Consider the following 12,438-nt stretch of genomic DNA (forward strand, 5'->3'; position numbering starts at 1 on the left):
TTTAAATTATTAAAAATGTTAGAAATATTATCTTCCGAGTTGTGTTTGAAATGAAAGCAATTGTGTTTAATATAATATCTATTATCTATCATGTGTACTAATTATAATGTCTATCGGTATTATTCAGTATAAATTTTGGAATATCATAATATGCCTTGCTATGCTAGCCAGGACAAAGAGTCAACGACCAGTTTCATTCTAGCAGTGGAGAAATTAATTTCTTACTTTTAAATATTATTTTTTTATTGAATCATAAACGTACAATAAACATGTTGTTTGTTATTGTAGTACGCCAATGTATTGAACCCTAAACAGTAAATAATATAATCGACTTAAGGGGATGACTGATGATCTTTATCTTTAATCATACATTGATTATGCAGAAATTTTACATAATAATCAGATGAGAATTCATAGATCAGCGTAATTAGAGTCAGGTGCGTGCTCTCATTATAGCATGTAGGTAGGTATATTTACGTCACACAATTACATGTAGGTATGCAAATAGTCTGATCGTTCAACACGTCATTTATGAGATCTTTGGCTTGTTAGCAGCTGCGTGGCTTCTAAGCTAGCCATTTCCGTTTGCCGCCAGTCGTCACTTCAGATAATCCACTTTCGGACATCGGATTGTCTATCTTTTGTTCGAGACGATGAATGGCACTTCATTCGAAATCGGATCATATCAGCAAAGATAAAGACAAATTCAGCGGTTGAATACGTGTGTAAGCAGGAGCGGCGATATTGCGCGGACAACCGGAATTACCGCTGCTTGAGTTTTGTTTTGAGACGGCCGGTCCAGTTGCGCGGCAGGCGGCGCATGAGTCGGTCGTTTCGGTAACCCAGGGTAAAATGTTTTCGCATTTCGACACGCGCCGCGCCTCACCGCGTTCGTTTCACCGATAACATCTGCAAATCCGATACTAACGTGTGATAGCGACAGTGCCGTTCCACATTCGTTTTTTTCTTAACGTGACAATTTGTTGACCATGTGATTTGTGTGCGAAACACTGAAGCTGGCCGCTAATGTCTTAACAAAAAGAACGCACAGATATTCCGGGAATGCACACATGTGGTTGCCGGCTAACAGCGGGTGCGTTTGTTGAAGTTCTGTCACGATGCCGCGTAGGAATAAATGGATGCATCTGGTGGCCGGGGTCGTGGCCGGAGTCACGCTCGGGGTGTTCCTTAAATTGTGTTTAAGGACTTCCTCAAGGACGTCCATTGAGACTTGTCCGGATACGGCAAAGTTATATGTGCCTCCAAATCCATTAGCAGTGATAGGGTTAAACTCGGATGAAACCATACAAAACTCCAACCGGACCTTAGTGTTTGTGGGTGTGATGACAGCAGAACAATATCTAACTACGAGAGCGAAAGCCGTCTATGAGACTTGGGCTCAGGACTTGCCCGGGCGGATAGCTTTCTTTAGTTCAGAAGTGTCTCGAGCGCCCGGTTTACCTCTGATTCCATTGCGGACCGTTGACGATAGTTACCCTCCGCAGAAGAAATCTTTTCTTATGTTACTGTACATGTATGAGAATTACGGTGAGAAATTTGAGTGGTTTATGCGCGCAGATGACGACGTTTACGTTAGAGGTGACAAATTAGGAGAGTTTTTGAGGTCAGTGGACAGTAGGAAGCCGCAGTTTATAGGACAGGCAGGAAGGGGCACCAGCGCCGAGCGGGATGCTCTAGCACTGGACTATAACGAAAACTTTTGTATGGGCGGGCCGGGTGTACTTATATCAAAGGAGACCTTGAGGAGAGTCGCCCCTCACGTCAAGTATTGCTTGAAGCACCTCTACACCACTCACGAAGACGTCGAACTTGGGAGGTGTGTCGCTAAATTCGCTGGCGTTTCTTGCACATGGAGTTATGATGTAAGTTTGCACGATTAATAAGCTATGATAATGCATCTTGCAATATTTGGTAATTACGATTAACATCAATCGCTGAAACTTGAGCAGCGTATTAAACTTTTTGCTGTGCAGTTCGGCTAATAACGGGAAAATTATTATAATTATGCGCTATCTGGATGAGTAAGTTATACTCAGAATTTTTTTTTGTTCCACTAAGTTGATTATAGGTTGCGATTAGAAATTATTTGGAGGAATATTCGTTTACTTTTAGGATATCTTTTTATTGTAGATTGAATTTATAATATTTACGGTTACGGTTAAATACATTTATTTGTCTAAAGATTACATTTTAATCACTTACAGAGAAATATATTTTTTTTACATCATTTTTACTCCCTTAGCGTTATAAGTACGCCTAACAAAAGAAAACATTTAAAAAGACAAATGCAGCTTCAATTTTTCAAAATGGGTAAAATGTTGTAAATGTATGTGTACTTTATAAAATACAATGATATCTCTAATAAATGACATTGACTTATATTAAAAAAGATCGGCGGACTAATCTATACAGTATACGCTGATAAGTCATACTATAGTCGTCGATTGTCCGAGTTATCGGCAAACATTTATGATTAAAACCTATAAGAAGGCTCAGTAGTAACCGCATCTTTAATTTTAATGTCATTTTTGTACAAATAGCGTTCTTTAAAAAGTCTCACGTCACTTTTCGTTTATTTAGGTAGTTATTTTATTTGTCTCACGCATCTCTCGCAAACGAAAATTCCAATTTGCAAAGGTTTGAAGTAATCTCTTGTTCTTTGTCATGATCATATTATAATTAAATTCATCAAAATCGGCTTTCGCAAACCATACAATCGATCGATGATAATATTGTTATGTAGTTATATAATATTACCATTTCGAAGGAAATAATTCAATTATTATACAAGTATTAAATAAAAAAAATGAATTTAAATTTCCAGTAAGACAATTTTAATAGCTTATTACTTCTTTACTCGTTATTTATGCAGAAACTTGTAAGAATGACTCGTATTAAGATTTAAATACTAGAAACATATTTTACCTAGTCAACGTCAGAATTTTACGACTCTAAATATGTAGATAATAAATTGTTACAACTTCCTTGGGTATGCGCGGTAATCTCTTTTATAAAATATATGTTGATTTTATTGCATATGCATGCACGTTTTGTCGTCTGCGTCGATGCATTAAATAAAATAATACGTATTATAACCATATTATATCAATGAAATTAATCAATTGAAATATATTTAAAGGCCATACTGTAATCAATGTACGATATAAAGTTAAGATAGTTATGTAATCAATACTAATATTATAAAGCGATGTCTCTTTGCCTGTTATTCTTTTACGGCCATACTATTCCACTAGTTTTTAATACGTATCATAAAGAACGTTAGTCCATTATTTATGTGAAAATATGTTGTTTTTTATGAATTTTTTCTTAGTTTTTATTTATAGAGGAACTACGTATTTAGATTAATTACATTTATCAAAAGATAAATTACATCTAGGTTATTTATAACGTGATAAAACCGAAATGTTTATGAATTGTGGCTTTAGGAATTCCTACTAATATTATAAATGCGATATTAACTCTGTTTGTCTGTCCCTTCTTCACGCCTAAAGGCTTGACCTATAACAGACTTTGGATAAATTTTACAAACAAAAGTTTTTTTATAACTGAATCATGGCCTGAATCCTCATAGGAAGCTAGTGGCCCAGCAGTGGGATCATATATGGGCTGCTGCTGATAATGAGGAGGAATTCCCGTTTCAAAATACTCACAATAATAGTTGAACGATTATCGATACCTTTAATTAAGAGGTACAAAAAAATGTTGTGTGTATCTATTTATAGGTAATATTTTCACTAAATCTCATAAATGGTCCGGCCGATTTAGTTTATTTTGGTTTTGAAGCATTCCTTATAGTTCAGGGAAGGTTTTAAAAATAAACAATATGAAAAAATGGAGTATTGTGTAAAAAACATCTTCTATGCCGTTGCGAAGTTTGTTAACAATAGGCGTTATATACTGTCTTGAGATGATTGCCGAACGTTTAAATCGTCCTATGATATATTATTTAAGTAACTAGCTATTCGCCCCGGTCGCACCCGTGGTACATATATATAGCCTATGCACAGAATAATAAGTACAAGTAGAGAAGCAGCACTCCCGTTACCATTCATAGAAATAGCGAATCTCGCTACTATGCAACAGAGTTAAATTCAGCTCGCGTAAGCGCTCTGTGCCCATCCAGATTTTAACGTATCGGTCCAGTCGTTCACCCGTAATGGCGTGATCAAAAAATAAATGAAAAATGGAAAATAGGGATTCATTTTTATATGAATGTAATTATATGAAGTTGACAATGACAATGACAATATTTATTTATAACAATATTCATACACACATATATATATTTAAAATTTGCAATTTATAACAATTACGATTTAGTTTATGTAAAAAGTTTTTCTTACATATATTTTTAAAGATTACGAGATATAAAGCCGATGTTTCCCTAGCTAGATTGCTGGGGAATGAATGGCTGATTGCAACCTGTATTTAGGAGAAACAGCTTGCTTATAAATTCAATTCACAATTTAAGCCATTTGAAAAGTATTATTATTAAAATTTATAATTGAATATAAAGGAGAAGAAAAATAAATAAATATCTAACGTTGTCATATTGTTTATCTTTTAATTATGAGTTTTGTACATTGCAAAGTTTTATCTTGCATGTAGGTTATCATTGACTTTCTTGTATTTATTTTGTTGTACAATTATATAGGTATATATAAATTCGTCGCAAGCGCATACAATGCACTGATATAGTGACATTACTTTTTCACATTAATTACTTACATCCGCAATCGCATGATCTAATATATAAAATTCTCGTGTCACAATTTCGTTGCCATACTCCTCCGAAACGGCTTGACCGATTCTTATGAAATTTTGTGTGCATATCGGGTATGTCTGAGAATCGGCCAATATCTGTTTTTCATACCCCTAAATGATAAGAGTTAGGCAAAACAGCGTTTGCCGGGACAGCTTGTTTATAATATAAAAAACTGTTGGTCACGTAAAGAATGATAGAGTTGCTTCGTCGTTATTTTAGTTTTACATTAAATAACCTACTTAAAATGGCTCAGGTACATGTTTTTTTGTGCATGCGTGCGTGTTTGTTTGCATTATAAAATTGTATAGTCACGCTCTATTGATTATCCTAAACACAGCTGTATGAATGGGTTGGAAATAACTAAGGTTGCATTCACACTGTTAATAGATAAAGTCCTTGTATTAGGCCGTCGAAGTAAACAAGCTCCGTTAGTTTAATGTTGACTCCATAAGGATTATAATGCATGTGAAATGAGCATGAGTTTCCGTCATCTTTTGACGTCAAAGCTGTCATTTAAAACTAGCTGGTTATGGTTGGCATGGAGGTAATATTGGAATATTTCCGTACGTAGAAAAAGAGTAAAAGGAATTACTTAAAAAGAAAAACAAAACTAGAATGCTTTGTTAGAATATTAGTCTATTCGTCTATATAAATAAAATAAAAGTATCAGCAAATGTGTTGCTAAGCATTAAATTCGAAAACGGCTCGACCAATACGGATAATATTTTTATACGTTTTTGTTCCGGCACAAGGAAGATCGTTGTGGGGTAAAAACGTACTACGGGTGAAGTCGGGGCGGATCGCTATCATGCTATAATATTATAAATGAAAATGTTTGTTTGGATTTTTGTCCGTCAATCATGCTGAAACTACTGAACGGATTTTGATCAAATTTGGTATACAGACAGGGAGGTAAGCTGACTTGGGTGGTACATAGATAGTCTATGTCACTCAGTAAAGTTGCATCTTTCTAATTATAAAAAAATTTTATGAATCGTCCAGTGGTTTTTGCTTGAAAACGTTACAAACATACAAAAGTTTCGTCTTTATAATATTAGTAGACAGCTCAGTTTGGAACCTCGGCATTATTATGAGACTTACGTAACGCAAGTGGCACATGGTAGCAAGTTTTCCCCACATCCGATACTTAGAAGGTTTCCGTGTAAACGCGTAGTGGTTGAGTTATGATATGTATTCGTATATTTATCAATTTTCTTCTCTTTAAAAGATTTGTGAATGTTTTTCAAACGTTCGTTGCTTATACGAATATTTTTGCCGTGAATATATAATAATCTAACATAATTATATGTTAGATTATTTTATTTGAGACAATTTCCGCGATATATAGCGATAGGCTTTTTCTAATTTGTCACCTCCCAATATTTTTAAGAACTATACCTAATTGCCTGCAAATTGTCAAAACTAGACCAAATTTAAATCGGACGCTCAGAAATAAATTGAGAAACTCCTCCATTTTTAAAGTCGGTTGAAGAATGCGAATAGTCTCAGTTGTAAATTTTAATATTGAAATGCCGTCACACGAAATTTATTTTAAGATATGAAGTTTTATTAAGGTGTTGATTGTAAATATTTATAACGCTTTAAATTATAAACAGCCTAACTAATTTTTTACCATTACTGTGTTAGTTTGATAACATATATATGATATAATAAAACTACGATAACTGTTTCAGTTAGGCAAGTAAATAAAAAGTGGTTTCGTGTGAGTACAATGGAGAATGCATAGCTTGGCCCATGGCGCATAGACATGGGATACGATATACTTCATATGTCTGTAAAAAGATAACATAGAATGTACCCCCATACGCCATGTGAATGAAATAAATAACTGCGGAATGAATTTAGAGCACGTTCAGTTCATGCATTAATATCTCCATATATATACATGTATATGTATTACTAGCTTCCCGCCCGCGGCTTCGCCCGCCTCCGTATTATTCTTACCTTTTAAACCCTCCCTGGACTTCAGAATGCACTAAAACATGATTATAAAAATCAGACCAGCCGTTCTCGAGTTTTAGCGAGACTAACGAACAGCAATTGATTTTTATATATAAGATTACTAGCATCACGCCCCGGCTCCGCCCGGGTAGTCATTTATCGTAATTGAAATAATATAAACGATCCCATCTGTTAAGTTGGATCAAACTGTAAAAATTTGGTTAAAATTGGTTGAGTAGTTTAGGAGTTCATCGCGGACAAACAACGTGACACGTAATTTATATACATATTAAGTTATTGCATATGCATTTTTCATACAAATATGTAGAGGCTGTCTGTTTTTATAACTAGAAGAGTATTTTATAGAATATGTAAGGGAAAAAGTTTACTAATAAAATCCATTGATTCTTGAAATCGTAAGTAATTTTTCAACTTTTTTATACTTTTTTCTATGTACATATTTCTTTGATCAAATATGTTTAATGTACCCACTCCTAACCACTCGAAAGAAGGACATTAACATTTATTTACTGATTTTTAATACGGGAGTCGGTGACCTTCTGCGAGGATAATATTACCATATCCACAACCAATACAAGCTTGTTTAATTTTTATGTTTGTTCTAAAATAATTTGCATGACCAATCGCCAATGCGCCAACACATTTCGAAAAAAAAAAAAAAATAAAAACAGTAAAACCTATTTGGTGACTTTTTTAATAAGTCGGCGAACTTTGAGATTTCGAGGATACATTACCGCAAATAATTCAGTGACCCGTTATACACAGTTCAATGTATCGTGAAATTCAAACGCATTTCGTTTCTCAAATCGCAAACTGGTTTTGTCATGGGGTTACTTGTAATTTAGTCAAGCTGTGTGCGATTTTTTTGCTATATTTGGTCCGTGAAGGAATTCGTAGCGGTGTGATTTGATTGTGAGTTATCAATTAACTCTTAATTGATGTATTAGTTGCCAACTATCATGATAGAAGCTGTGTTAATGTTTTTTTAGGAGAACTGGTTAGAAAATAATCTAAACAGTTGTAGAGGTTTGTTCTATTATGTTCTAAGTATTGCTTTAGCTGCTTGCTAGCGGTTCCTTGAGTTAATGAGTTTTTTGCATTTTGGAAATCTGAAGTACATTCTAGAAATTATGAATGCAACCTTTATACCCAGTAGCAGTAAAAAGTAAAAACTCCACAGATTACATATTTTTTTAAAAGTGGTGTGGCCGCAGCTGCATCAAATATTATTTATCGATTTTGTTGTTGCACATGCGATAGTTAACACTTGGTTACCACTTGATATATAATTCATAGAATAAGGAAGGTTAACAAAATAAACATGGGTATAGCTAGCAACGCACATGACTGATTCAAGGATAAAAAGTTTCTTTAACATTTGTAATCCTAATCAACGTTAAAAACATTAAAATCCGTTCAGCCATTCTTGAGTTCTAAGTGGTGAATCAAACACGACTCTATTTTATGTATTAATTATTTATACAAAAGAGAGTAATCTATTTATATTGTAATATCGATTAGGAAATTGTTAAAATTGTGTCTATTTGTAGACAATATCCGGAACGCCGGGTCAGTTTTTAATGAGACGAACTGCTAGATGATGTTTTTAATTTAACTTAGTTATAAAATAAAGGTAATTATAAAATAAACATCAAAAGAGCCGCCAAAAAATCCAATAAAGCATCGTATAGGCAATATTTTTTTTTTTTTTAATTATCACGGGGAGAAGTCTCCCCATTATTACGCTCGCTGTAAAGTGTTCGAAACGATATTATTCCGATATTATAATATATAATGAATAAATCGCGTTAAAACTCTGTTAAAAAGTCTTTAATTTCTAAATATGCGCGTAAAATCAAACACAAGAAAATACTGGCATTTTTTTATACCTAAGGAAAATATACACATCGTGTACTATGTTGATTATATTTTAGCAAGCAAAAAAAGAGTAATAAACTAGGTGCTTAGCTTAGCGCCTCCTTATATTGATTATCTGTGAAGTACTCTCTGATTAATATGGCGCACTGGCGTACTCATTGAAAAGCGATTGGCGTATGCCCATTATGGCCAGGTGATATAATGAGTCAGCAAATACTGAGCATTCAATATAATTTATCACGCGTATTTCGATGAAAATCGGAGTTATATGATGTTTTCATACTTATGTAAATACGCGGGAAAAACGCTTTGCCTATAGGGTCTATGATCTCGAGCCCGTGGCTCCATTTGCAGCCCATTATATTCAACAAATTACACGCAGAAGTAATCTGACTTTTTTCTTTAATCATTTATAATATATGGTGGTTCTGACCCTATTCTGCTGCAGTCTAGGAACTAAGTGCTTAAAACAAGGGAAGAAAAGTATGACAATAAATGATTTTTACCCGTTTAAGTAATAATATTAATAATGTACACGCTGACCTCCATTCGATGGTGTCGTCACTTGGTGCGATAGAGTGCGATAAGATAATCGCCAAATCTGAACCCGTTGGGTACTTCAAGACGGGTGCGAGGGAGACGGATGTATTTTCGCAATTTTGCCTTCAACTTGTCAGATAAAAACTACGTTCAATTTTGTGCATGACAAATAATTTAGAGCTAAAACTAGTTTTGAATTTTACTGTTGACTCGATTTTGTGCGAGATTTTTAATTATTCCAAACACATTATATATTCTCTCGTATACGAAAGAATTACATTTTTTAATGTAACAACATTTTAATAATTTATTTTATTAATCACAGAGGAGACAAATTCTCAAATTGATAAAAATTAATTCAGTTGCTAGTAAGATCTTAATTTGATATAATTTATCAAATCTAGATAAAAAATGTCTCAAGTGATTATACACTTACAAACTACTATCTGCAACTAATGATAAAAAATTGATAATTTTAAATTTCAACAATTCAACCTAGCTTGGCTGGTACCTAGTATAAAAATTGTGTAACATTAAATTGGGGCATTTATTATGCAAAATCATACTTTTCCATAAAAACCTCAGTAAATATAATAAATAATCCAATTTGTTAAATTATTTTTATACATATTTTATGACTACAACGGCTTTTGAAGAAATTCATGTCAAGATCATTATCTTAACTTAACTTTTTAACCAGTCATTATATAAAAACATCTTGCACACGTATCAATAATTTAGGGGTATAGGTAAAACAAATTCAAATATTACTAATAACGGGCAACTTCTAATTTTTACCTGATTCATCTAGTGAAATGCCCCGCATACTTAATATTACTATTATTATAACAGACAAAAGACTTCAACAGGTAACGTAAATTTGCCTTCAATAAAACATAAAGCAGGAGCGAATAATTGAAAGTCAGGTAAAGTTGACCAACCTATCGCAAGTTACCGTATTTGGCGACGAGCCTTCCGCGCCAAATGCTATTTCATTCAATCCCACTAATACAGTGCTACCAACATAAAATGGCGAAAAATTTAACTAAAGATGTTAAATTGTCATTATTCCGCTCCGTGTTTTTCTGCTATGCTATTTTATTGTTAAATATGCTAAAAGCTATTAAAATTGATGCGCGGAATATTCTAAAGTTTAAATATTATGCGTAATGGTACTCTGAAGAGACGGTGACGACACTCTTTCTTTAGGCATAAGTTGGTGGCATTGTACAATAAATACGAAAGCACAGATTAATAAATAGTTACTACGGAACTTCGATCAAATATACAGTATATTTGGTCGAAGCTACGGAAAGTTTATGGTTGTATTTATGTGTCTATGGATGAAGCCCCAGCCTCTAGGGCCACTGGTACTGTGTTAGATGGGTTTTTATAAACCTTTAGAATTCTTTTTTGTTATCAGTAATAATTCATAATACTAATGCTATTGACCTAATAGAGAAGGAAAATATAATTCATTTTACTCATGTTTTATTTTGTATGTTTTATGTTCATGTATATTTTTAAATTTTAAACATTTTTAGTTTAGTTCCGAAATTCCTCTAGATAGTATATAGTAAGTTTTTCTAATATAAACTTAATCAAAAAACATGTATATATCTATAACATCAAGTTAGTTACAATTTAGTTCGAGAAATACAAATAGTTAAATTAACATTAAAAGTAGGCACGTGTTAGTAAAAGCAATTTATTATAAATAGCTAAATAATGAACACGGAAGAAACCGTTTGTACAGATTCGCCTTGACTAACTTGCGCCGTGTTTTTGCACGTTTGTATATTTATATTGCAAACAGTCGAGTTTCATGTACACGTGATGATCGCCATGCGTTTTGATATTTCAAGACAATCCCATATAGATATAATAATTAGAAAATAGAAAATAGTTGTCGCACATGGAAATTTAAAATGAATGTGTCTGTGTTTATGAAAGATTTCAGAAGCCCTGTGTTGTTTCTTTTCTTGTCATATTATAAAATTAAGACCCGATCCAATCTGCTTCGCTCCCTTAACGCTTTTTTGCATATTCGAGACATAATAATTAATCGACCTCTTTCCAAATCTTCTATTGATGGCCATGACTAAATTAAATTTACCTATTTTGTTTTATTTATATGTATAAAACTTTATGAAGTGCGTAACCTATTCATTTAACGACATGAGGAATATGTTTGGGAAATTCAAAAGGTCGTAAAATCAACTTATATAAAAATATAAAAAATATGCGCCATGTTGGGTACTTCAACAATGTGTCCTTTCAACGCCATCTATCTTATATCATACTAAAGTTAATTGAAGGGTATATATTACGTCTGAGGTCAAATTAAATAAAAACAAGTTGTAGACAACGCTTGTAACGGCTATTCGAACGTAAAAGTGCTCATTAAAATAGTTTTAAAATTGTCAAACACACGAAAATGGTGATAGCATTGCGTTCAGAAAATTGGAAGACCACGACGTAATTGCCGGTAAGAGGTGGAAAGTACACGCAATTATTTACCTTATCCATTTGGTTGTTGGTTAAGAAATTGTTTGAAGCGTTAATTTCGCTATTGAGGGCACTGTCTAACCTACATCTGTCGGGTCGTCGACCCGCGGATATAGTTCATGATCAACTTCTGAAATTGAATGTCAGAATACATTGTGTTATGCGTTCTTCAGAGTGATAATCTTCAGAGTGAGAAAAAAAAATATTTTTAACATGATTTTTCAATATAATTGTAAGAAATGGTGATTCTTAAAATATCATATTATTTAACAATGAAAAATATGTGTAGGAGTTTAATCGGGTGATACTAGTAAATAAAAAAGCTACTCGGACATTCCTCTGTAGATGCAGACACGTGCTTAGAATTATATCATTTGGCGTAGAATCCAGACGATGAAATGCAAAAAATTGCGATCACGAGTTTACATATTTTTCATATGTTTTTTTACTATAGTCGCAATTTCACATGTTTTCTAAATGTTTTCTATTAGTAATAATATTCAAGGACCTGAGATTTACATGAGTTAAAATGGTTATTACAATGCATTCGCATTTAACATTTACCGATTTCTTTTTCTTTTTTAACACTTATAATAATTTAATAGTGCCACTAATGTAAAGTTGCGACGATAAGGTATCGGGCAGGCATATACCTAGTCTTGCCATAAATATTGTAATAAAGAAAAAAGAAAATTGTTAACTGCAAATAACATTTATTACTT

At 33.2% G+C, this 12,438-nt stretch overlaps 1 protein-coding gene across 1 annotated transcript in view; it reads left to right on the forward strand.

The window, feature by feature from the left end:
• The first annotated feature begins 773 nt into the window (after positions 1 to 773).
• LOC119839595 (chondroitin sulfate synthase 1) overlaps positions 774 to 12,438 on the forward strand; it is a 39,152-nt gene continuing 27,487 nt past the window's right edge. The window contains exon 1 of the mRNA XM_038365970.1: positions 774 to 1,883. Coding sequence (XP_038221898.1) covers positions 1,119 to 1,883 — 765 coding nt within the window. The 5' untranslated portion in view covers positions 774 to 1,118. The remainder of the gene's footprint in view (positions 1,884 to 12,438) is intronic.

This window comes from Zerene cesonia, chromosome 4 (assembly GCF_012273895.1).
Source record: "Zerene cesonia ecotype Mississippi chromosome 4, Zerene_cesonia_1.1, whole genome shotgun sequence".
Taxonomy (NCBI): Eukaryota; Metazoa; Arthropoda; class Insecta; order Lepidoptera; family Pieridae; genus Zerene; species Zerene cesonia.